Here is a 27,645-nt window from a genome sequence, read left to right on the forward strand (position 1 = left end):
GTGTTCCACAGCACTAAGGGTCAGGAAGGGAAGTTAAAAATATTAAAAATATATATAAATAATAAATTACTGAGCTATGGAAAAGGGGTAGGATTAAATAAGTGTATTCCCTTTCATTAATGTTTCTTATTGTTTATTGAATGTTTTGCTTATTTAACTTATTTGTACATTCCTTTGATGTTTTGTTTGGTTTATTTTTGATATGTCTGAAATAAATGTCTTAATTCATTCATTGGTTGTACAGGGAGATGGCAGCTGCCAGGGTAAATACCCATGTAAAAATAGTTAGTCTGAAACTTAATTTTATAGTTTTAGCTGTCATTTCTATCAGTAATGATAACGTTGTACTCAAAAATATGACATAACCAGTGCATTATTTGTATATCCGTAAAAGGTGACCGTGCTATCAACAACTAAAACTAACTCCAAACAACAATCCATAATCCAGACAAACTGAACTCAATCCCAAATGTGACATCGCTCTACAATAACCACAAATGATTCTGATCAACAAACCAAAGCAAGCAAATGCCACACACACACACACACAGAGTCGATTAATAAACAACACAAGAATAAAAACAGCATGCCAAGCTAATGTTCAGTGCAGCACAGCATTGCAAGGTATAAGTTAAAAAAAACAAAAACTGACTTACTTGCATTCTTCAGATATGGCCAAAGGGGGTGTGGAGGATCTAAGTGGGCATCTCATCTTATGCAGGAGAACATCTTCTTCAGTGTCCCATTATATAAACATTAATAGTCCATTATGTTGCTGTGCAGCTTTGTGAACACCTTACTGTTTGTGCTGACTGTAATGTTGTCTTCTCCATTGTGCATGGGGTATAAAAGTGTGGCCTTCGTCTGACAATTCAGTCCATTATATCTCAGGGATGAACAAACGTTGCAACTGGGACCCTATCCGGGGGAAAAAGTCACATCGAGCTGCTGGTCCAAAGTAGCCTGGATGCCAGCCGAACTTAGCCCCGCCCACAAAATTCGAGGTCGGGAAGTTCTGACTAGAATCTGAGTATGACCACGTCAGGCTAGGTCCAAAGTTAAGTTGCTAACGTCCTCAATTCTGCTTTTGGCTAGCAACAGGTGTTCAGTTGTGTTTTTGTTGCATTCCGTGTCCTTTAAAAAAAGAGGAAGGAAAAAAAAATATTTAGGTAGTTGCTGCAGTTTGTGTATAGACTGAGTGTGTGCCTCTCTCACACACACACATCACCAACGTTAGCGAAGTAACGTAACGCTTTTAACGTTACATTCGATACTTGCATTCATAGCGGTTCATGCTAGCTAGCTAGTTCAAGACACAGAGCTAGCTAACGCACAACCCAAATTTTCGAAACCTTAGGAGAACCTCTCTGAAAACACCTACCGCTTTTAGGGAAGATATTTAAAGACGGCTTAAAGCGTAGCTACGTCCCTCGTCGAGTTGAACACGTTTTTTAACCTGTTTCGCTCATAGACAGTGAAATTAAGGTTTCGCCCGCCAAACGAAGATGGCAGCGGGATGTACGTTAACATTTTCAAGGTAGCAAGGTAACACTTCCGGCTACTTGACAAACAACTTACATCCATGCAAATAATTTTTCATTTTAGATTTAGGCCTATAGGAAAGTCTTTAATGAAATGTCTACAAAACAAATTACCTGTGTTTTTTTTTGTTTTTTTTGTGTGTGTGTTTTTAAGTTGGACTTATTTATCTCACAGAAAAACAAATGCATATAGGCCTATAAGTGTAAACACAAATCTGTTCTGCACAAAGGTATGATGGATTAATCTAGTAGGCCTACATCCTACTGCAAATTGGTGAGGACAGGTGCCAAGGATAAATAAGACCTGTCATAGTAATAATTTATGATATCTGTGTATATTTTGTGCAAGTATGTTAGGTAGGTAGGTATTTATTGTCATATTATAAACCAAACCATCCAATATTGCAGTTACAGGTCATACATTGTCATAATTGTGTTATAAAAAAGAGTCAGAAATGCTAAATGAGGAAAAATAAAGAAGATAAACATATGACAAAAAGAATAACTAGCATAACATATTCACTTGATTTACTTGTGAATAAAAACATTTTTCCTACTGTGCCATTTGTTTGTTGTATTATGTATCATGTATTATTACAATAATGAGACTCACAAAAAAAGCATCTCAACAAGGCTACCAAATAAATGCACTAACTTTAATGAAGTATAAAGGCATGTTATCAAACAATTATTATTTTATAGCTTACCAAGGTAGCGTAAGGGCAATTCTTTTGCAAAATAATTGTGTGCAAGATGGGAATCAAGCTGAGTAAGCATAAGTTGTGTTTTGTTTGATTTGCTTAGAGTCTAGATAATTAAGGTGCCTGAGCTCCACCAACATGTTTCCCTGCAAATGAAATGTGTCCACTCTGTGACAAAATGTTAAAAGGATTGGAAATGAGTACCTGAAAAAATCACTGGGTTTAAAAAGTGCCCATTATGAGGAATTACTCTTTCAATAACTAGCTGGCAAGGTCTACTCATGCCTTTCTCATGTGTACCCTTTCATTGTAACGCACTGGTCAATGCAACTGTTGTGCAACAGCGTAATTAGTCACAGAGAGCAGGAGTTATGCAATTTGATTTATCATTCATGCAATTATACATTTCCCCCTACCTTTTATCAAATATGCATGAGCCTTTTTAGCAGTCATTGTGAAGGCTAATTAACCATTCTCCTCAAAACAAACAATGTTTATCTATAATTATATCTGTGTTATCTGTAGCTCCATTACAGTCCGTTTGTACAAACACATTATGATACACAAGTACATTTTGACGTCAAATTACAGGATATGTTCATTTGCAAAGCTTCATATACAACCAAACATCATAATCTATCCATGGTATATCCATTCATTATTTCCAGGCTGTTAGTTAATGACTTCATGGGCTAAAGCCTAGGATATGGGCTGTTGTGTGTCATTTACACTGCAATCTCATCAATCTGTGTAGTATCCAATGGCTTATTTGTAGCATGCCCAACACCCCCATTATTCCATCAACAACCTGTCAGTGCAGAGGAAAGCGGAAAAACAAAGGCAGCAGAAGGAACGCAAGCAGCTCCAAATAAGAATACTGATGCTTTTTCTGTAGCAAAGGCCTCAAATGAGTTCCCACATGCCTGAGAGAATGGGAGTGCATTTGGATTTTAGATAGGAGGAAAAGGAAATATTGTGTTGTAAGGCTTGCTTCCAGGGAAACAAACATCAAATGTAATCGTGTCACTGTGTGACAATGTACCCCCTACGGGGGGAATTGTGAGACTTTTAAGAACTGAAACTTTAATAACTCAGGAATTACTTACTTGGTTTCGACAGGAAGTACTTTGTTTGAAAAGGTGTGACTCGAAATAAGCAAGAATGTTCCTATTCATGTTAGAGTTGAAATTCAGCTGGATTCATTTACGAACCAAAAATAAATCTCTCTCTCTCTCTGCTGCAGTGTTTGCTCTGTTACAGAAATGTATTCCTGCTCTCTGGGTGGATAAGAAGAATCATGTCTAGCCGTATGGAACTTGCAAGAATTTGAAATCAGTTTGATGCGCCGAACCTTTGAATTAATGGCCTAGATACACACTTCCTCTTGAGTTTACAATCTACAGTATATGGGTCTACATATAGCAGCCAAAAGCATAGACCTACAAAAAGACTCAGTCACCGTGCACATTTTCAGTCTCAAAATATGCCAAGTTTCTGCCACTTCGAGCCTTTTTAGGGCATTTGTTAGATTATGACTGGCAGATTATTTGGGGAAGTAATTGTCCCCAGGTGGTCTGAACATCCCAATCTTATTTTCCACCCCCATGGTGCTCAACTGTAGAGATTAGGCTCAGAGTAAAAGCTCTTCCCTCAATGGAAGGAAGGGAAAAAAAGAGGTCCAAACAGGCACAAACACACTAAGTATGTGTAGCCAATCAGCTTTCTGCTTTGCCTAAGCATGCATTCCCTCTGGGCCCGTTGATCCAGGCAAAGAAAAGTCCTCTTTTTCCCCCCCAGGACCTGTAATACCTGTGTGATGAGTGCCACGGTGCTGCCAGCTGCAGCAGCCATACTCAATCCCACCATCTCAACGCACCACACACACAGAGAACACACAGGCCTGAGAGCAGCCAGCGTAAAACACACTGAAGCTCTTTGCAGCCACCTGCTGTGCTTGATGTAAAACAGCATTTTTGCACTGATGGAAACACTATCTGTATGTACTGTTTTGTGAAGATAATGTGCATAATTAATGAGATTTCTAATTGTATACTGAATTGGTAACACATTATTTTACGAGTCTGTAATTTCCTAACAATGTCCTAGTTCATTTCCTGGAAATAACCGTATAAATTATTACTGGGCAAAATAGAGACAAACATGACTAGGTCAAAGCCTAGTATACGGCTCTGTGGGCGGGTTGGCGGAGCGGGGCACACGTGTGGGGGTTCGCTCCTCAGCGCAGAGGCCGCAGGTTCCCCCTCTCGCTCTCTCTCCTCTTTCATGTCTTCCTTTTTTTTTTAAGATTATTTTTTTGGGCTTTTCCACCTTTATTTGACAGGACAGCTAGGTGAGAAAGGGGAGAGAGAGAGGGGGAAGACATGCAGGAAATTGCCACAGGTCGGATTCGAACCCTGGACCTCTGCGTCGAGGCATAAACCTCCAAATATACGTGCGCCTGCTCTACCCACCAAGCCAACCCAGCCACGCCTTTCATGTCTTCATCTGTCCTATGGAAATAGAGGCCTAAAATGCCTGAAAAGATGATCTAGTATATGGCTCATCTTTTACCGCACATGGATCTTGCAAAAAAAAACACACAGATAATATATTATAAACGATATAGAAGGCACATTATAGATGGTAATAATGAAACTATTCTGATAAATGATCAAATATTCATCCCCTGCTTGCTAACCCTTTAGATTTTCCTGCTGTTCTCATGTTTGAGAGTTTCAATTCCCCCTGAGTCTTACATGATGAAATATCAAAACCTGCCCGTCCACTTTAGTTATTTAGAAATAGCCTTGTGTCACTGTGGATATGATTGTTATTTTCTGAAACACTTAGGCCTACATATTCCACACATTCATTTGTGTCTGAAGAGCGAGCGACAGATAGGAGCAGCTGCGCACACACACACATTCATCAGCATGTAGCTTACACTGCCTTGAGCTGTCGAGGGTCTAAAATTGCTTGTGCAGAGGGTTCATGGTGTAGCCCACGCTTGTGTATGCATGACAGGTCAAAGTCTTCCAACACCGTAAATCTGACTTTAGAGTTTAGTTTTTATAGTGACTTAATTAGGTATACAAAGGTCAAAGGTCCTGACTTTGAATTTTGATTGGAGACTTTAATGCTGCCTTGGAACTACTGTTTAAATTATAGCTGCTTCATTAGTGGATGAGTGCCTGTCATGGATGATTTGCGTTCTGCATATCAAATCGCCCGTCTCAAGGAGAAGCCCGCATCACATCACACAGTGGTTTCAGAAGACGATCTGGGATCCATTCTCCATGCTTTCCTATTAACACTGGGACGGTTGTCTTTTGTGATTAGGACTCAGTGCACACAACAATTAGCAGTGTGGTCTCTCTCTCTTGCGTGTTCTCATTAATGCAATATGCTGTTCGCACACAGCAGTAAATGACTCCACCACACAGGTAAATGTTGCAATTAATCTTTGAATAAGTCCCAGATAACAGAGCAAATGAAGGTCTGTCTAGCATGAAATTCTTTTTACTTTCCTCATGTTGTTGAGGGGATTTTGTTTTATTTGTACTTTCAAAACATGCAGATGGTTCTTGTCTGCCATTAAACAGATGTATAGTACTTTAGCAAACTTGCCCATTTACAATGTGTGGGGATAGCATTATTCTAAACATGTAACTATTTTAATATTATTGTAGTTCTTCACCATACTGTACATATGAAGCAGTCTTCACACATATTTTTAGATTTTGCTGACTTGCGATGTCTTTTGACCACAGGTGTAGGCCTATTAAGCAATATATTATATAATGCACAATACCCTGTACTCCCATACACTGAACTTTAAGCTTTTGCCCTAGAGTGCGGATCGGGCCGCATTTTTCTGTCCGAGCCCGACCTGCGTCCGACACAGTAAAAATCTCATTTTTATTCTCATACTAAAGACACATGTACGTTTTTTTGTATGGAAAGCCCGCTTTTATTAAGCAACTGTAGGAAGGCATTCGGAAATGTCAACAGATGAGTGCACCAGCGCACACGGGGCAACAAGCGCATGTTAATAAGCTGTTTAATTTAAAAATGTTAAATGCCTTATCGCGCTGATGTGACCGAGCCCGACCCAAACCCGAACATCATTTCTAAATATCTGTCCAAACCCGGGCTGGCCGCAAAATTACGAATCCCACTACAGCCACGCCAAGACCCGCCCTACGAAGCAGCCCGATTGGTTGGGGTTAGGCATTTCACCTCGAGTGTTTAAGGTTAGGGTTAGGGGATAGGACCTGTACATGTAAGCATGGACGCCTGGCCAATTGTAGTGTGTGAATGCTATTGAAGGGCAGGACTTGGCGTGGCCATAGTGGGACTCGTAATATCGTGGCCCGGCCCGTCCCGTCCAGGTAGCGCCGGGTCCAGACGGGCTCGGTTCGGGTATCCATTCTCTATTTTGCCCCTCCTTGACTTGGGTTAATATATTTTATTTTGAGATTTACCTCTCCTCAGAGCTTGCAGATGTTTGTCTCTGTAACTGAGTTAAAGCAACACTAGGTAACAAATTACATTACATTATGCAAGTTTGCCAGATCGGGTGGCGGATCTGTAGTTCGAATGAACTGGACAATGTAATGTAACGGACAATTCCGCTTCCAACCTGTAGGGGGACCGAAGCGGGAAAAGTGACCTAGTGTTGCTTTAATGCCAAGTTCAAAACACATCATTTCTCCAATCATTATTTTTGCTGATTAAGATTCATCAGTGCTAATTCACTATGGTAATTTTGTCATTGAACTGCTGGCATGGAAGATGTGTGTGCAGACACCCCACCTCTTAATAATGGGCACAGCAGGAAGTATAGCAACAACAAGATGATTTTGGTCTTTTAAGGATTTGGGTTTTTACAACAGTTAGATGGCAATAAAAAAAAAAAAAATTTAAAAAAGAAGACCAAACCTCTTGACTAAGACTGGACAACACAACAGTCAGGTTTTAAACAAAACAAGGTCCACACACATCTGAGCTTCCATCATTTGCATTCTGATATTACAGCTGCTTCACCTGCTCCTGACAAGTTCACCAAGGCCACATTTGATCCTCTACTTCAAAACTAATGAAGACGGCACTGCCTGCATGCTTCGTAGGAGAAACAGCAGATGGTTATATATTGGAAGCTGAAAACAAAGCAGGTGAATGATTTAGAACCTGAGCTTTTATTTTATTTATATATATATATATATATATATATATATATATATATATATTTTTTTTTACTTACTGCTAGTTGTGAAACATCAATCCTCACATCTTACCCTGCATTTAGACCACTACTGAAAACTAATACAAACGTGTAATCATACCTTCAATGTCATGTGTGCAAAGTATCTATTCTAGAGGAAGCCTCCTACATTTTAATAACAGGCAGCATGTGCACCTACTATCTCACCCCTTATAATCAGCCCTGGGCTCAATGTGGGAAATAATGAATACTGCCGCAACGTGCTGCACCCCCACACCTGAGGAACGAGAAGAGAACCTTGTCAGTATGTGTTCCACCTTCTCAGCACGTGACTGATGAACAACTCTATTATAATCATCTTGATTCACACTATGATACCCCCCCCAAGATAATTAAACTGATTTAGTCACACTTGAAAAAACAGAGGATGTGTGAGGGTAGTTGAACACCACAGATCTAAATAAGTTTGTTTAATTTGAGAGTAAAGAACTTTGAGTGTGCAAGATTAGTGAGATTATATATCGTCTCATCAGTGTAGTTTAGTACAATTAAGTCATGTACAGCAGGAATTAAAAAAATAAGCACATTGCAGTGTAGGTTTACACAGCCAGATAGAGTGTGAAGAACAAGACTCATTGTTCAGTTCGAGGAGTGTTTAAAACGTTGTTTTCTTTTAGCCAGTACTTTATGTTGTTGTTTCTTATTCCCACCAGGTATCCATTCGCCGTACACGTACTCTCTGCTTATAGTGGTATTCTTTCAGGTGCTTTTTCAAAGCATTTGGAATGGGAAGCATGTTAATGCCGTCATAGGTGGTGCAGCTGCTTATGACCGCCCGGCAGATGTGTTGCAGGGCGAAGGGCTGCATGCGATGGATGGGGTTCGACAGCAGCGGCTCGAAGAACATGCACGAGTTGGGGTCCTTGTAGTGCTCCAGCAGTCCCGTAACAGTGGGTGCGTGGAAGACGCTGGGGTCGTGCACGTCAAAGCTAAAATTGTGGTTCCACTGTTCGATGCGCGCGTGCAGCGAGCGGCCGTAGCGCCGGAAGCTAACGGAGAAGAGGTAGTCTTCCTGGGCAGAGTCGCGCAGGAGGAAGGTGCCTTCGGGCTTCCCCTCCAGCAGCGTCTCGGCCTCGTAGCGGTCCATCACCCCCCAGTAACACGGGAGGTTGGTGATCTGCAGCAGGTCTGGAACCAAACAGTGGATGTAATCAATCTGAGTGTGTATGCGGTAGCCGTCGTGAGACTTGGGCTCCTCAGTCGGAGGAAGCGCGGCTCTGGAGGGCACGTTGGTTGCCGTCACCTCCGGGTAAACCAGCGGGTCGGGGGTAGCAGCACAGGTCTGGACGGAGGCGGATGTAGAGGACGAGGCGGATGCTGAGGCCACCACCTCGTCCAGAGTGTCCAAACAGCTCTGTAGAAGGAGCTGGTGCTGCCTTTGGAGAAGAAGCTGCTGTTGCTGATGAACGGAGGCTCTGTCGGCCACGGCTAGCTCGTTCATACCGTGAGCCAGCTTAGGGCCGTGCTTGTAGAGGGGGTTAATTTGGGCCGTGACCTCAAACGTGTGGATCTCTGCATTGGGTGGTGGCTCGACACCTTGTTCGATGCTGATGCGCCTGCGCTCTCGCAACCTGTCATCGACGTCCTCCACCACAGTGGCCGTGACTGTAGCAGGGGCACTGCACACCACTGCAGAATCGAGCGTGGGAGGCTGGGTAATGGGGGCCGTGTGTTGCTTAATGAGATACCACTTTTGAGCCAGCTCCGATCCTACGGGGAAAGGGCAGTCGTCCAACATCAGCTCACTGATATGGATCTTGCGCCTCGAGGAGGCACAGGCAACCGATGACGAAAGAGCCTGTGGAGATGGAGATGGTGCGGATGCGGCCGTGCTGTGCGTCTTTAACGGGAAACACTGCCCCATTGCGTCTTGGATTTTTTGCCGGAGAGTGCGACTGCTGCTTGACCCTCTGCCCTCACCTTCACCGGGTGCAGGTATCTCTATAGCAGAGCTAACTGTTCCCAGTCCTGGCCTGGCCGTCACCCGTTCTTGTCCTAGGAATGAGGCGGCGGCTTCCAAACCTTGCCATCTCCAACTCTCCTTCAGAGGTGAGGAGGAAGACTGGTCCATGGTCTCTAGGTCACTCAACAGCTCACCGTACTCAAAGCCATCGCTGACAGGCCTCTCGGCTGCTGGCTCGTGCGAAGCGATGCCTTTCTTCTTCCCCTTTCCACCTTTCCGTCCACTGCCTGAACCTCGTCTCTCCTCTGACCGGCTCTGTCTCACCTTTGGGCGGGCCCCCCTCTCTCGATCCTTCCCTCTGTTCCCTGACTCCTTTGGTAACGACATGATGGACTATGTGGCGAAAAAGCAACAGTCGCGCAACACCAGGGAGTTGCCAAGGGATGACTTGTAATTGCAGTTAGCTTTTGGCAGGTTTCCCATCCACATCCCTTGTTTGAGACATCATTATCAGTGTCCATGTACTGTAGCCATAAAGAGTTAAAACAACCTGCAAAACAAAATCAGAGTTCTGTTTAGAGCCTGCAATTACCTTTTTGAGATACCATATTATCATATTACTAGTGCTACGCCTTTCTAAAACTGATGCAATCTTACCCAACAGCCTTGCTCTAAGAAAAAATATATATCTTCATGAAGCTCATAATGTTCAGTTTTTGTTGAAATTGTTTTAGAGAGGTGTTTATTTTAGAGCTAAACTGACACTTTTGCTGCCATTATCGTTTAATCTGTCAATTATTCTCTTGATTAATACATTCATCTTCAGGTCCAGAAAATAGTAAAATAAACAAAATATCACAATTTCACAAAGCCCAAGTTGACATCCAAAACCTAAATATATCCAGTTAAAAATCCTAGAAGATTAAGAAAAACCAGTAAAGACCCCCCAAGCCCAGTTCATTTTTCTCACTTTTGCTTTGAGAAACTACTTAGATGATCAATCCTTTATCAAAGTAGTTGCTGTTTGTGGTGTTGTATGGCGTCATACTGAGAGGTGTTTCTAATGTTTAGATACTTTGAGGCTGTCCATAAGAGGAGAAGAGTTCTCGCACATGAGTATACTTTGAATTCAAGGCATTTTTGGAACACATTAGAGAATTTAAAAAAGCAAACAACACAGGCCTAAACTTCCAGTTTGATTAATCCTACCACTGTGTTGGTTCTGTAGCCTCTAGCTCTAGGAGAAAGCTGCCCGTGCTGTAAAGTTGTCCTGCATGTTAGCTTATTTTGTCTTTCGGCAGAATTTATACAGGGGTCCTTAATAGTACACAGTATATCCTGCCTATACACACACAACTGACAAACGGTCAGAAACCGGTAAATAGATATAGTGTTTACCAGAAAAGATGAGACAATTGTTTAAACCATCTACCTTGAAAAACATAAATATACGATTCTCTTCGCTCTGATTTCCTACAATCCGAAGCATATTCTAACGTTAATGTAAATCAAGTTAAATCCACAATTTTAATATAACTTTCCGTACGCCGGTGACAAACTGGGTTAGTAACGTTAGCTAAGCAGTTAACGTTAGTTAGTTAGTTAGGAGGTTTTGACTGTGATTTAAAGAAAATAAGTGACACAAAACCACAGCGCAGTAGTTTTCTCTACTTTAACCCAACATCCTATTTTTGCCTTGAGGAAGATCATGAACACTCACAGTCCTCTCAAAAAACATCAACTACGTTACTATCACCGAGAGAAAGTGGACGGTCGAACTTTTTTTCCACTAACGTTACGACCTAAGCTAACGTTAACTAGCGTCAAATACTTGCGAGATATCAAAGTCTTTAAGCAAACCGACGACTCAAATCATCCCTTCCCAGTGAAACATAAAGCGTTAACATGAATGTTAGCTACCAAGCTAAAATCGTCAGCAAGCAGCTGTTTATCCTCGGTAGGCTAGCTAAGTTAGCGGGGCAGCTAACGTTAGCTAGCTATCTATCTGCTAACTTGAGTAGCTACTCTTTGCTGTAGGAGGAAATGTTAAATTGTATTTATGGCAACTTATATATAGCTTTCTCAACAGTAACACAAAATGTGAACGTACCCAAGCAGTTTTTATGCAGTTTCCCGACGAAAGAGCTCCTGTTTTTTTCTTAGATAAACTAGCTAATGGCGTTAACAAAAAGGCGGCTAGCTCATATTAGCTTGATAAATGAACTGCTAAAACCTAAAACCCGTGCAACCCGGAAGTAAAAAGTAATTGAAGTAACGTCGGAATGAGAGCAATGACAGCAGCGGACTTTTTTTCAGCTGCTAAAAGGCGTGTCCAATATGTAACAAAGTCAGTAGACACAAACAAACCACTAATGTAGTTGCAAAAGAACTGAACCTCTTTATTTGGACTGTCAATGATCCTTGGAATGCTGCACTTCAGACCATTCACACATTATGAGTGACAGTAAAAAAGTAGAGCAAGCATGGGATGCAAAAGGTTCATAAAATATTAGAAAATGTCTGGGGAGTCATCAGAATTAAATATAAATTGTACAAGACAAATATATGCAATGTAGCCTACAGCTGGCTGCATTAATTCAATAATTTAGCCTGGCAGGGGACATTAACATGATCTTGGGACCACTTGGTAGACATCTTCATAAGACACAGGCTCTGTACCTCCTAGTGGATGCTTGGTAGGTGAAAATACACCAGGCTTAACATGTGATGTGCATTTCCCAACTCCTTTCATGCATCACTGGAATGTAAACATCGAGTAAACATATTCCTTGGCCTGTTATTAGTGTTCCGTTTACTCATAATCACATAATTTGTGGCTCAGATAAGCATTGTCATCCCCTACTGCATCTTCATTATGCACAGACACTTGTAGAAATCTGATGCACTGTACCTCTGTGTCCATTCACATTAATATGTAGTCTGTCCAAAGCTACAGAGGCTATGAAAAGGATAATCTGAGCCATTTGTAACATAACACATTGATATACAGTATAGTGAATAGTTAAAAAATAAGATAGCCGAGTCTTAAAGTTTTCAGCATTGTTAACTCACAGAAGTCCTTTGTGGGCATGAGTGTGATGCTTTCAGTAAGTCAGATCTATCCAAGAGCCTGCTCTGAAGAAATCCATGACTAGAATACTACTGAAGACCATTAAATCAACATATTGAAGATGCTGGAGCTGTGCATTTGAGGCACCACATGAACAGTTTATCAGGACATGACAGCTAACGGTTCAAACACAAAGCCAGGAAAGCTATTCTCTCATCACCGCATAACTAGAAAAAACAGGTGTTACATGTCTCATACAGTTATCACTTGAAAAAGCCTACTGAGACTCACACGGAGTCCATGGATTAGGGGGTAGAAGGCTTTTGTTTTCAGGCTCTACCCAGCCAGCTCATGTGCGAGAAGGCTTCAGTTCTTTAATGCGTTACATAGTGAGACAATGGAGTATTCATGACATCACATAAGATGAATTGGGCATTATTCAAGAGAGATGTAAACAGTGACATTTAGGCGGTATAAACATACATGAGTTGCACGATTTCTGCTCTCTAGCTGTTGGTGACTCTGGGCACCATCAACCACCATGTCCTCTATCTACAACAGTGCTGTATTAGTGTGGCAAAACATGCGATTATAGAAAATAAGCATAAGTTATCAATATCAAGGGAGAGTAAAAAATACAATTGGAAAAAGATATCTGTAAATAACCATCTTTACTAGACAGACCTCCTATGGCTCTGCTGAAATAAAACGTGAATGGTTATCCCTGCCTTATGATGCAACCAAAAGTGATCTAAAGGTTAAGACCATATTACACATACATGCACCTCCGCTCTGCCACATTCAAAGACAGAGGCTGTAGAAGACAGGTTTTTTGATTCAACACTGATACCACATGATAATGTTAGGGTTCGGAGACTGAAACACATTGAGACACAAACAGAAAAATATGGACATTGTCAAGCACCTTGAAAAGTATGATTCATCAAATCATCACGTTGGCCGTTTGAGGATGAGGGCACTGCGAGGGTGAGGCGCTGCGCTCCCGAGCATTTATTACAAGATCAAGCTTCATTTTCCAGAGCCAATCATAAGGAGGCCAGAGGCTTGAGATGGATTTCATTTAGTTTTCTCACCCAGCATTAAAGTGTAAATTGAAAACACTCTACCCTCCTCGCTTTTATCAATTCAATATCAAATCAGCTCTCGCATAGTACAGACCTCACCTGCCCTTATTCACCCATCTGGGGATTCCTTGGCACAAAATGAGATTCATCATCATTTATGTAGTAGGACATAAAATAACAGGGACAAATTGCAGCTGGCATAAATTATTCGGACTGCTGTTCTTTAAAAAAAAAAAAAAATAATTATACCATTCTGTTGCATTTCACTACAAATATTCATCTCAAATCGCACAACCCTTCTCTTTGGCTTTGTAGACATTTAGAGGACAGTCACTTCTGCTGTGATGTGTTCAGGGAAAGCAACCAAGACAAAAGGGAATGCCTGTGGTTTGTTACAAGCTTTTCCTCTGTCCTTTTGGTCCTCCTTTTGCCACAAAAACATGTCCTCTACTGTGGATAAAAAGAACCAAGGAAAGCTTTCAAACTTTCAACCAACACAAGCCTTCACTAGAACAATTAGGTTGGCTAGGAAGTGTATTTGAGTTTATCAATACCGGTCTACAAGTGGAACCTAAGCGAGTGCATCCTAGGGCCAATTCCAGTTTAGTGGCTAATATCAGAGATCATTTAATAAAAGGGCCTCACTTTTGGGTGGACATTTTCTGAATCTACACGTTATGTGTTGCAGGGGGCTGTGGCTGTCAGTGTGTTCTGGAAAGAAGCCTTGCTCCAAAGGCAGGAGGAAAAGAAGAGTAACTCGTAGGGCAGAACCCCTTTAAGACAGCACCACTCCACCGTTTTTCCTCTCAGACCACGGCAAACTGAGCCTCTGCACATCATGTCACAGTCCTGCAGGTGACATGGAGCAGTTTGCCTTTTCTTTTTCTCTGTCCTGCAATATAATAATATTCTGTATTCCATTTTTAATAAACTTAGTTGTATATAATAAAGTACAAAAATATTAGAGAACATATACACAGTTTTTTTGTCATTTTGTAGTGACTGCTTTGCCTGGTTTTCTTAAGCATACGTATATCTTTGTGCTGGGTGAAGAGGAGTTGAACAGGCCTCAACTGAAGTGTATTTTTCCTTTCTTCTGTTCATATTGTTGATGTCCGGTCTGTTCCATCTGAGGAGGAGATTGGAAAAAAATATGTTTCAAGACGTTTACAATCATAAAATTGACTGCACCATTTATGTTTCATCCTTAAAGGGTTCACTGGTGGAGCATTCTACTCCCTTTTCTCCAAGGGGCAGAACAAGTTATTGATGCCTTTTTATGTGTCCATGAATTTGTTGCATTCATTTCATGCATTTGTTTGGTGTGTCAGCCATTTTACTTAGCATATCTTATCTTTATTAGATAGGTTTCTAGATAAATAGGAGCTTCTTCCCCACGTTGGGAAAATACACTTCACTGCTAAATGAAAGTACCTACAATAACCTAACAGTTACTTGGGCATATTGTCTCCAAAATATGCATTTCCCCAATGGCTGTTTATGTAAACAAAAGGGTGTTGGAGGTCATTTCTTTGATAATAAGGAAATAGTGAATGGTGTAAATAGTGAAACATTGAAATTATAACATCTCATTTAGTTTCAACAGCAATCTGTGGATAGATTACAGTGTGTATGTCCCTACTATTTGATCTTCGATATCAAGGAAGTAAGCCAAACTAGGCTAAACACAGTGTTGAACATACTTTCAGACTGTAACCACAGACATAAATGTCTGTCTGTCTGTATATATATATATATATATATATATATATATATATATATATATATATATATATATATATATATATATATATATATATAACTCAAAAAATGTCATGGCCCAGAACACTCAGGAGTTGGGCCACAGGAAAATAATACAGAGCTGCTGTCCTTTAAACTTGTTTGACACAATGATGCAAATCTTGTCATTCAAGTACACCATATGATGCACAGAGGTAAGTCTGTGTCTTTCTCCCTTTCCGCAAGAGGACCCCCGACTGTGACTTGACTAATGATATTGTATAATGTAGATGTTATTAAAAATTAATACACAAATAAAGCTAACCAAATATGAATTCTAAAAGTCAACAGACTTTTTCATCTCTGTTTGCATAGGAGAAGTTGTCTGTGAAGAAATTATATGCATCGCTTGCTATGTATTGCCTTAATGGACACACAGTTCATTAAATCCTTTCTCCCATGGCCTAGTTGTAACACATAACAAGGTGGTGTTGCCTAGTTAGTAGTTTAGTGTGAGGTTTGCCAGCCAGTGGCCTGTTTAGTACCGGGCTGCTGAGGACACTTACCCCCTAAGGCATGCTCTGTCATACTGAGGCACAGTGACTCCAGCGTGGGGTTGATCTCCAGGTCAGCGCCTGGAATTTGGCATTCTGAGAAAAATGAGTAAAAACAGTCTCAGTCCGTAAGAAGATTGAGGCTTTATACGACTGTCAAGTTTGCCATAAAGTCAATTTCTTTCAAAGTATAAATTTACAAAAAGCAGGTGTGTATTTTCTCTAAATAGAGAATATCCAAAGAGGATTAATTTGCTTATTTCACTTGGATAAGAACAGTTTCCATTACCAGGACACAACTATGCTTTATCAGGTTTAAGGGGAAAATACCCCGTTTTTGTGAGCGGACGAATAACCGTTATTATGTTAATAATGTAAATAATACTCGTAATAATCAGAACCAGGTGACTGATTCTAAATGCAGTGAGTAGTTCGGTTGTCAGCTACACAAACAAAACAAGATTTAACATGTTGAATCTGTAAAAGGACCAATTGAGGCCAACAGTGCTGACACACTGTAAAAACTACAGGCAACGGTTTTACATAGCCTGTACGGTTAGTTACCAGTATAACCAAATTATTTCAACCAACTAACTGGGAGTGACAGGACATATGGTGGTGGTGAATTTTACTTTATTATCCCAAATATCAGTACATTACTCATTCAACTTTGACCTATTTAAAGTGACAATAGTTGTGCGAGCACACACACAGATTTACAATACAGGCGATCTATCCACATAATGGACCTTTAGGGTAGGTTTACCTTCGTTTTGAATTAAATAAAATGAATGACGATGGAATAGGTTTGAAAGCATTTCATCACTTGTGATCGTTGTTGTAATGGAATCCGTTGTAAAGAGCGTGTACCGGCATTGGTGCAAATGTTATCATAAGTGGTATAAATCATAGTCAAAATTACAACAACAAAAGTAATTCTTTAAATTATTGAAATTAAAAATGTCTTTATGTTAAAATGACATTGCTTTTGGTAACATCTACACTGAACCAAACTATTTAAATCACACAAACACATCTATGACACTTCATTAGTCACTATGTTTTCCTCACATTGAAAAGTGCTATACTGCTACTGCACTATTCACACATTTCCTTAAAATAAACTAAGTGCCGGATACACTTGGTGTGCATCGGAAAAGACTCGGTATGGTGCCTACAGCTGAAACATGCCATTAACCACTGAGCAACATGATCATCAGGTCGATCAAGCTAGGGCTGTATAATAATGAATGATGTCCATTTAGTCAGCCTGTCTGTCTGTCTTGACCCTTTACTGTTCTTAATACACCGGCTGCAAGACTGTGCAGTGATGAGTGATGTTTAAATTGGATCATTTGGACTACCCAGAAGAACACACTGTTAAACTCTGTTGTAAGACTTGTGTTGTCTTTTTATTGAGGATCACATCTTTTAATAGAATACAGACGAAGAAAGTTACTCAAGTATCATCCAAGTGAAATCCTTCCAGCATCTTGCCTATTTTGGTCTACTTTTATGTGCTCTCTATGCATCTATATTCAATTTCTTGGTTTACAGATCATAGCTTTTACAGTATACTTGGAAATTGTGACATTCCGTAATCCTTATCTCTATAAGGATGTCTAATAAGATAACTTGTAGTGTAGGTCTATGGATTTCTTAAAATCCATATCACTATGAAATACTTCTTAACAATCTATTTTAACATCTCGTGCGTGCGTGTGCGCGTGTGTGTCACAAGGTAAAAATGGCCACAACGTAGTTTTGTTATTGTGGGAATTATTTAAGTTAAAACTAACAGCAAAGATGGTGCTGGAGGCCGAATGGTTGGTGCACATGCCACATTCCCTGCTCAATTCTGGCCAAGGAACTGCATTACATGTCATAGCCTCCTTTCTCCCCTTGTTTCCTTTCTGCTTCTATACTGCCCTATTTAGTAAAGGCAAAAAATGCCAAAAAAATTCTCTTAAAAAAAACAACAAAACAACAATCCCTAAGATGTTAGTTGTACACACGATGTTGTGTGGGTGCTTGGCATGTCAGTTCTAGTAACTGAAGCGTGGTTACGGAGAGAGGTGCAATAAACCAAAAACCATCCTATCAGAGGCAGTCCTGTGGTTAGAATAGAGATTTTTTGTATTCATAAACGTACCGACAGTACGAAGAAGCTAGAGCTCCAAGCTGTAGGCATGGAAACGATAACATTGCTGGGTTCATTCATCTGTTTAAGTTATGAATTTTTGGCTTTCACACAGAATGCTCCGTTATGGAACCGTCCTATGTTGACTCTGTTGAAAAATGACAGGACCATTACAGATGAATTTGCATCTGGCAGCCGAGACAAGGCAACCGTTAAGTTCTGTATATTGTACAAGTCGACAGAATGTTTACTGCAACATGCTGCTAAGCTGTCTTGTCATTTTGTCCTTGGCAGAGAGCAGCTCTCTGGTTTGGCATCTGACCAAATGGTCTTTTAAAAAAAAACACACACATTTTTTTTTTTTTTTTTTAAACAAAGGTTTTGTAGCTTTTGTTGCTCATGATACTCACCAGCAGAGTCAAATCAGCCACTTCCAAATAGTTTTTTTCTATTACCCATTTCCATTTTAGCTTGAAAAGAATATTCTACTTTGGGATAAAAAAAAAAAAAAGGAGTTCTAGATAAGAAACATGTAGCAAACGCGTGTGGTAACGTAAGCAGGAGATCAATGGTGGCCAGACTGACGTTAGGTTTTGGTTTTCAGTGTATCAAAATGTAAACAAGGACAGGAATAGACTGTGTGTGAATGCATACACCCATGATTATGAAGAATACAAGAGGCTTGACCTCATACAATACCTTGCTGCTGGAACATGAGCATGGTTTGTGGGGAAGTGTGGACAGGGAGCGAGTGGGTCCGCTGCACAGAGCTGCGACTCTGACTTGGCATGCTGTTACTGCCCCCAGGGTTGGCAAACCACAGGTTCTTTAGGAGGAAAACACAAATTCTCATTACGCAAATGCCCATCATTCTGGGAGCACCTTTCAGCCAAGTCATTAAACAGAAACATGACTTGATAAATATGATCCGTTTTGTCCACAATTGATGCGAGCTACAAATGTCACATACGGGTGTTAAAATGCTCATCCACTGGCAGGAATACTGACCTGTCTACCCTGGCCTGCCAGCGCAGGACTAGTAAGTGTGTGGCGTGAAGATGCTCCCCCGATCCCGCCGGGACTCAGAAGGCCAATGCGCCCGGCTGGGAGACCACGAGAGGTCATCTGGAACTGCCTTTGTCCCCGCCGCCCTACAACTCCACTCACAGAGCCTGCTGTGGGGAGGGAGTTGGACCCATAGGTCCAGCTGGAGTAAAAGCAACAAACAGACAGCAACATGCATCAGAAATCAGAAATCAATGAGAGTTAAGAGAACTACGTGTTTAACTGCTGACGCTGCTTCATATGAAACGGTAGTTGTTATTTGAATGCGGAAGAGAAAGTGAAAGAGAATCAAAGTAAAAGTTAGACAATTGGGATGAGTTGAGGGAGAAAATAACATTCGGCTTGTCTGACATCTCCCCTGCTGAAGAGGGAGATCAAAGGTAAATAGGGCCCGCTGAGTCTTACCCTTTCTGTCTGTACACAGGCATGTCCAGCATAGCTTTCCGAGGGAACAGGCGTAGCAGTTTGAGGACCTGCTGCTTCCAGGAGACCAGCCTTTTCTTGTGAGTTTCTGTGAAAGCCTAACACAGAGAAAGAGACCGCAGACAAATTAAAGGCATCAGATTTTCAAAGAGCATTAACAGGGTTTCGGGCAGATGCTTTCTGGAATTTGTGATTTTTAAATGAAAGGGCAAGCTTTATTCTTAATTTAAAAGACAAACAAAATCTATAGATGATTACAAGATTCTTTATTACTAACAATCTGCCTATATGGTATTTTCATTATTTTGTATTTTTGAGGTATTGTTTAATCCGGTGTGAGACTACCATTAGATGCATTTTACAAGCATGAACAAATGCATGCATACAAATGGATTAAATACATTCAGTAAATAAAAAAAATAAAAAAAGAATCTTCAGGTTCTCACCTCATGTGTCAGACACTTCTCAATGAGCTGAAGGTAACAGCTGATATTCTCCTCATCTGGCCTTGACACCAGCAGCTGGGTGCACACTGAAACAAAAAGCCAGGAGAGAGAGAGAGATAGATATATACATATATATATATATATATACATACACATATATATATATATATATATATATATATATACATACACATATATATATATACATATATATATATACATACACATATACATATATATATATACATACACATATACATATATATATACATACACATATACATATATATATATATATATATATATATATATATATATATATATATATATATATACATATACACACACATACATATATATATATATATATATATATAAAATACACAAATATATATATATATATATATATTTATATATATATATTATATATTATATAAAAAAAAAATATATTTTAAATAAAAAATAATAATATATAATATAAAAAAAGAAAGAACATATATATATATATATATATACATATATACACAAAGGAAATGAAGACACAGAAAAAAAAATGGAATGGAATATATATATGAATGAACAATGAAGATGAAATAAGAGGAGGCACCAAAGGATACAGGAAGATAGGAACAAACGGATGGAACGAATGAAGATGATGGATTATTAGTTGTATGAAGTGTATAAAAAAATATCGAAAGGACCAGAAATTACAGAATAGTGAGTAATGTATTTTGTCCTCTTTTCACCCTGTGTGTTGAGCTCTCTGTTTTAGCTACAGAGTGAGGCATCTCACTTCTGTTCCATCTTTGTTGGGAGTCACACATGCGCAGTAGCTAGGTAAGGACTTTTTAAGGACTTGGGCTTTTTCAGTTTGTAAACCTATAACGTGCACAAAAAAAGATATATAACACAATAAAGGAAAGGGGAAAAAGCCAAAAAGCATAATATCAGCACTTTAAGCTGTTGAGTGTGTTTGATGTGTGTGTTGACGACATTTTAAGAGCATTTCCTTTAAGGACAAATAACATAACTACCTCTGTAGTGTAGGATCTACGTGTAATCAATTTTAAACCGGTGGGAAAACATCTTACTCTTACCTTTACCCATGACACGGGTGAACTGTCCAGCAATGTCGCCGTCTGAGATGGGTGTGGCTGAGGAGTCTCCGTCACAGGGAGGTGGGTTGTGGGACTGGAAGCCCTCTGAGGCCGGGTCTTTGTCTGCTCCCGTTTTTGTAGCTTCTGAAGGGGAGGTGGCTGTGTCCGAGGTGGTGGCCGTGTCAAGGGCAGTCTGTGCGGCACTGGGTGGGCTGTAGGCCTTGATGGGGGTGATGATGATCTGTTGCAATTCTTGGAGGGCGTTACGCAGGTTTCCCCCTTCCAAAATATCCTGCCATGAGATGACAACATCATTGAACATGCTGAATAAGCTATTCAGAGGTACACTATGTACGGATTCCAACCAGTCCTGGGATCTCATTTATAAACGTGGCGTACGCACAAAACGGGGCTGAAAATGGGCGTACGCCGCTTACCACGCAAAGATTGTAATTTATAAAAAACAAACTTGACGGGAGAATGTGCGGTCCTCCACGCAAACTCTGACCCATGCGTACGCACATTTTGGAGACAAAATAGGAATTGGCGACGGTTAGGTGGTGAACTGAAGTCAGACTGCAGAGAGTAAATGGGAATAAGATTACTCGTAATATTTTTTAGTATTGATGCGTGTGGATGATATGGAGTGAAAGAATGTGCGTCTCACGCACATTCTTTCAATCCATATCATCCACGTTACCATGAAGTAAAAATCCAGAAGTGTTATTTGCGCTTCTACTGAGTGATAACTGTTAAATAAAAATGTATTCTTAATATTTAAATCGCCGCTGTCTCACCGTCACATTGTCCACTACGGAGCGCAGGAGGAGGGGATGGCCCGATTGCATGGAATACAGGATAGCATCAAATACCCTACCATTAGATAACCACTATCCCCAATGGAAGAAACAGGAGAGAAACTTCAGGGACCATGACGATTTAGATTTTCTAAAGCGGTGCTCTTGGATCTATGTACTGAATTGGGTCCAGTAGAGAGGGCAACGCGCCGGAATCGTGCCATATCCTGGTCCAAATACAGGTTCTCGCCACTCTGGGGGAAACCGGCTGTTTCCAGAGGGAAATGTCAGACAGCTAAGGTTTTTTTTTTAAATAAATATTATATATAATCTTCAACTTTATCACTAAGGCTTGTTTGGATATAATATATAGTTCTGTTAAATCTTATTATATACGTCTGGTATGTTGAAGCTGTCCCAGAGTGCCGCAATGCCTGCCGTTTTGGACGTATTATTAATATATGTAGTTATAGATCAGGGTTCCCTACACTGTGCAAGAACAGGCCGAAATTTTAATTCAATTTTCAGCAATTTCTGAACGTCAGAGAAGTTTTTTTGCTTTTTCTCCGCCAGTCGTGGTGATTCGGCGTAACGAAAGAACAACTGCCAGGGTCATTAGCATACTTATCAGCATTCACGAGGTGCTTTGGATTGACTATTTATGGTTAAAAATGGGCGTGTACAGGGCGGGATAAGAGGCTGATCCATGTACGCACACTTGTAGGTAATCTCTGATTTATAAAGGGAGCATTGCTTACAGGTGTGCGTACACACGGTTTTATAAAACTGACTTTTTTTTAAGCGTAAGCCATTTTGGGCTTTTGGGCGTACAAACACTTTTAGTAAGGATCCTACGCACAGTTTTATAAATGAGAACCCTGCTCTGTGTCTCTTTCTGCACATAATGGGAATTTCTTGATGAAGTACATATTCAAGTGCATTTTTGATCAGTACAAGCGGAAATGAATCAAGACAAAACCCTTGGTTTTTTTTTTTAGCATGATTTACCTTTTCTAAAGACTTGAGCACACTCTGCCTCTCTCGCAGTTTCTGGATACTCAAGGCGATCTTATGGCGTGCTCCTTTAGTGACGTTCTTTAAAAAGGAGAGAGAGAAAGTAACAAGATGCCGTGAGAAGCAGGCGAGTCATTTCTTGTGGGAACACAATTCATACAGTTACTAAATAACAAACCTAATCACCATTTGTTTCATTAAAGCCAAGGGGCAGAGGCAAAATCGCACCATTTGTATGTGTGACTGGCTCAATATAACTGTAGGGTGCGTCGCTTAATTTCACGCCTCATTGACAACTGATGTATCATCAGGTTTGAGGACAGTAATGTTCACAATTGATAAGGAGGGTGGAGTAATCAAAGCCCAGCCCCAGTGTATGTAAAAGGGAGGCTTAAAAACCTGTGACTCTAGATGTTGCTCTGTGAGAATCATCATCTCCTCATAGGTCATCTGGGAGAAAAGTGATGCATATTTATGAAGGCGGAGACTCTTCAACCACGCGGGAACATCTAGAACAAATACACCAAGGGACAAAAAAAAGGTAATGTTACATTTTAGCTTATATCACCTTAGCTGTTGGCTGTGCGCGGCTTTTACCAGAGCAAAATACCGTGAGCGCCCTTGGCTCACTTAGGTAATGAACTCTGACCTTTCATGCCACTGCCATCCTCCTGGAAGGTGTTGCGAGCAGAGCCCTGTTCTTCCGTCTGCTCACTGCCTGAGGAGGCGACGCTGCTCTGGGGTGAAAGGGGTGCGTGGTCTGTTAGAATGAAGTTCTGCCGGCCCCCTATGTCATCCTGGCTAACCCATTCAGAGCCACAAGCCTGGGGACAGGAAGGAATAACGGACATGGACTTCTTCAGAGGGCTGGGCTGCATCTGCCCACACAGACCTGGCATGGGAAACAATTAATATATGAGAAACAGCAGCAATTCTTAGGAATTCCTTTAAAAGAAATTAAAGAAATGTTAACACGCCAAGACCGTTAACAAAAAGCACACTGTTTGCACAATATATGAGAGGTCTACAATGGTCTCATATGCCCCTACTAAACAATTTTGTTGTTTTCACCCAGTTTGAAAAATGAGGATGACGACAAACATTACCTGTGTTATTGCTGTTGATGGGAGAGGACATCCCGCCTGGGAAAGACATGTGTCCGTTCTGGCCTGCAGGAGACGTGCTGGATGAGGGGGACTGGTCGTGCCAGGCGTGGCCGGGGTCCAGAGCTTCAGCAGAGCTGGGCCATTCATCTGAGCCCTGGCGCGGGTGGTAGGGGCTAGATGGCGCCCGGGGCGTGTAGCCACTGGATAGGTGCTCCTCCAGGTGGTTTAGCCACATGGCCAGAGAGGTGCGGTCATCCAGTGTGGTGGCAGGGTGGATGAGCGCGTAGGACAGCAGCTGCCTGCTTTCTTCAACAAACAGGCTACTCTCAATAGTGTGACTCAAGACCTTCTGCAGTAGCTTCATGTACTCACATTTGGCCTCGCTGTTGCGTGGCTGCAGCAGAGGCAGATGGGACAGCAGCAAGGACACAACCTTCTCCTTTGGCTCCTGATGCCACTGGCTGACAATTGCTAATGACAAAAGGGAAAACAGAGATTCAAGGGCAATCAATCTTTTAATACTGGTTTAATATAGGCCTTCTTCAATTTAAGGAGACACTAACAGAACTAATAGTGCTTCATAATCAGAGATAATCAATAATATATGGAGAGAGAAAAAAAACTCACATAAACACAAAATAGACAAAAAAACTCAGCTACCTGCATTGTTGGCCTCAGCTTCTAGGATGTGGATCTCTGTGCAGTCTGCCAGCCAGTGTTCAAGGCAGATGTGTAAGAAGCGAGCCTGGGTGCGGGACACCCTCTTCAGGAGGGACAACAGTGCCACCGTCTGTTCACACTCATTCCAGCCCTTGAACCAATCTGTGAGGATACCTACCTGGTCCCGGAACATCATGGCGTGTCTCCTCGGTAAGGAGAACAGGAATTTGTGGATGGGGAGGGGGGCACTGGAAAGACTGCACTCTCAGACACAGACAGGATCAGTCCCACCCCGCACAGCGGGGTCGTATTTGCAACCACAGTCCTGGGATCCCCTCAGACTGGACCGAGGGGCCCTCACATGGTTCAGGTGCAGAAGGAACTGCAGACAGGGATGCTGTACGGATTATTCTTATGAAGTGAGAATTAAAGTGTGTGTCAATCGTAGTTGGTAATGACACAAACAGGAAAAGCTTTGTTTTTCACTCTGGCATGTTCAGGATCACATCATCTGTGCCCTAAAAAAATAAAAATAAAAGACAAAGGAAAAAAATCTTAGATGATAATTACCCCAATGTCTACTTTAATTTTTAAACATTAACCAATCCAATATTTATATCCATTCCAAATGTGTTTGTATTTTTTATTTTTACTGCATTCACCATGACACAAACCACCCTTTTCCCCCCCCCATATATAAAACAGGTGAACATGAGTGCTTTGACAGATTAAGTCCATCTATTCATCCCACATATTTAGTACTGGAATATGTTCTCCCTGTGATCTTGGAAAGTCTTGTTAGGGCACAAAATTTTTTCTGCCCCAAACTACCGCAAACTCAGATGGATCATCAGCTTCAGTAAGTGACAAACGGAATTTACAGTAAAAGGTAGGTAGGATAATATATAAATAAGAGATTATGGCACACACAGCCAATATAGGACAGGCGCACAGCTTCAACCTTTATGATATGCAAAGAATGGCAGTGATAGGGAATATTAAATTGGAGTTTTTTGTAAGAACTTTTCTATTAAAAATGCCCCCTATATGTATAATTCAAAACAAAATGAGATATGATAAATATCCAAAACAAATATCACGTATAACTGTGACTGTAAGGGTGTTACTTTAGGTAAGCTTTTACTAATTGAGTTAGTCAATATCACAATGATAAAGGCGCAAGTTAACCACAAAAGGTGTGCCAAACACCCTATCCAAAAGATAAGAGTCCCGGTCATTAACGCTAAGTGTAATGCTTAATGCTTTTTTTTTTTTACGCAAAACAGTGAAATGGGCTGCTGTAAAGGCTGTCGTCAGTGACCTGTATTATCAATAGCTAATTACAATTCACTGGTTATCCGCTACTAAAGAAAAGTATAACACAAACTCACTAACCAGCATGCTATCGGTAAACTGCCAACCCTTCTAACGGTAACACCTGTAACATTAGTTATAATTTTGATTAAAGAACAAACCTGAGTGTCTGACTATAAGCCCTGGTCCATAGACTGTTGTTATAAGTATCCCTGCGAGGTTTATAAAGTTGAAACAGGCTAACGTTACACCAAGAAGCCTAGCATTAGATAGCGGTTAGCCAGAGTTAGCTTGGTACAGTGATGTAGCTAACTAACACTCGAAGCAGACTACTTAACACAGTATAGCTAGCTATACCTTTCATAGCATAAGTATCACAGAAAGATGCTTCGCTTCACTACGCCAAAAATCAAGTGACCACCCCAAACGAGGCCTCGTAAAGTCCCCCACTCATATCAGAGATACGGGGTGTTCTTGTCAATCTGAATCAGTATTTAGATATAAATTCTTTTTTTAAAAGGGATCGTTTTTTTGAGAAACAAGCTTTATTGAACAAAATTACAACGATGAAAGGAGTAAAGCGCTAACTAAAAACCGTTAACTGTTTCATCACCGACTCAGATTTAATCCATCCATATAAATACCAATACAAAGGGCTTGACCAGCAGGTGTCGCCATTGTTGACTCTATCAAATGCTTCGAAACATTGAACCATTTTCAACAGACAATTGCTTCATAGTGATTCAGTACTTCATAAAGCTTCGTTTCCCCCACCACTAGCTTGGAAGGCCTAGTCAGTGATGAGGAATTCAACATTTATATCGGTTTTTCGTTAACGCTGTTGTTGCCCCTTTTTCTCCGTCTCGTACTTCAATCTTAGCGGTGCAAACAGGGACGTTAAAACGCAGTTTTAATAGACAGCAGGCTGTAGCCAGTTAACTAACGTTAGGTAAAGGTTACCGAGATTTGATTAACAATAAACATACTCAAATGGTTTGTTGTTTACCTTTGTCAGTTGTCACTGGTTAGCGAGCTAGGCTAAAGTGCTAATGCATAGCTAGCTCGACGGTAGGGTAGAGATAGCTAGGTGCTAGCGCTAGCTTCGTAGCTAGCAAGTTTTGCTAATAGATGCAATAACGTTATCTTAGCTGAAAGAGGCGTAGATTTCGATCCCATACGAGGTATTCCTTAAGGATATTCCTTTACAGCTGCAAGCTCCCGTGGTTTTAAACAGGCCATGTTAAAGAATGTATGTACAAAATGTTTATTGCAATGCAGAAAATAAAGAGTGTACGCCTGGAGAAATCTACTTCGATTTTTGAGTTGACGCAAGACGTGAGTAAAACGTCATACGTCTGGACGGTACGTAATGGTTTGTTCCGCCCACTGTCTGGTAAATAAAAAGGGCTCCCACCCTTTTACATATGTCAATGCTCCCACCCTGACATGTAAACACGCTATATGGTAAACACCATTAGGCATAATCTCTGAGCTAGCTATATTCCATGTTCAAAAACTAACTGAACACAGGAATACTTTCTTGTAGTAAAAGTAGGCACTATGGGCATGGTCATATGTGAAAAATAAAAACCATGATAATCAGAAGACATTCGTCTTATTTATATGTATAGTATATATTTATAGATATATCTATGTTCTCGAATTGCCTGTTTTGTCTGACTCACAGTCGTACACCTAAATAGAT

General features: G+C 40.7%; 3 protein-coding genes across 4 annotated transcripts in view; all 3 read right to left on the minus strand.

The window, feature by feature from the left end:
• lrfn1 (leucine rich repeat and fibronectin type III domain containing 1) overlaps positions 1–1,517 on the minus strand; it is a 287,298-nt gene extending 285,781 nt beyond the window's left edge. Inside the window, exons 1-2 of the mRNA XM_039824072.1 lie at positions 1,382–1,517; positions 657–1,134 (exon numbers count right to left, since the gene is read on the minus strand). The gene's annotated coding sequence lies outside the window, so the exon portion shown is untranslated. The remainder of the gene's footprint in view (positions 1–656; positions 1,135–1,381) is intronic.
• A 6,387-nt stretch (positions 1,518–7,904) lies between these two features.
• On the minus strand, positions 7,905–11,711 carry socs9 (suppressor of cytokine signaling 9). 2 transcript variants are annotated; one of them, XM_039824108.1, is made up of 2 exons: positions 11,540–11,711; positions 7,905–9,979 (listed from the first exon to the last, which is right to left on the minus strand). In XM_039824108.1, the coding sequence occupies exon 2, from the start codon at positions 9,814–9,816 to the stop codon at positions 8,167–8,169; it is 1,650 nt and encodes a 549-aa protein (XP_039680042.1). In that variant the 5' UTR covers positions 9,817–9,979; positions 11,540–11,711; the 3' UTR covers positions 7,905–8,166. The 2 variants fall into 2 exon arrangements, with proteins under 2 accessions (XP_039680042.1, XP_039680050.1); XM_039824116.1 differs by lacking the exon at positions 11,540–11,711 and adding an exon at positions 10,400–10,651.
• A 91-nt stretch (positions 11,712–11,802) lies between these two features.
• On the minus strand, positions 11,803–27,280 carry LOC120574060 (protein Smaug homolog 2). Its single transcript, XM_039824094.1, has 13 exons — positions 26,947–27,280; positions 24,627–25,144; positions 23,967–24,437; positions 23,510–23,752; positions 23,260–23,369; positions 22,855–22,941; positions 21,050–21,341; positions 19,953–20,038; positions 19,489–19,604; positions 19,027–19,225; positions 18,718–18,844; positions 15,891–15,974; positions 11,803–14,713 (listed from the first exon to the last, which is right to left on the minus strand). The coding sequence occupies exons 2-13, from the start codon at positions 24,820–24,822 to the stop codon at positions 14,685–14,687; spliced, it is 2,040 nt and encodes a 679-aa protein (XP_039680028.1). The 5' UTR covers positions 24,823–25,144; positions 26,947–27,280; the 3' UTR covers positions 11,803–14,684.
• Between the last annotated feature and the right edge of the window lie 365 nt (positions 27,281–27,645).

Source organism: Perca fluviatilis, chromosome 2 (assembly GCF_010015445.1).
Source record: "Perca fluviatilis chromosome 2, GENO_Pfluv_1.0, whole genome shotgun sequence".
NCBI classification, from domain to species: Eukaryota; Metazoa; Chordata; class Actinopteri; order Perciformes; family Percidae; genus Perca; species Perca fluviatilis.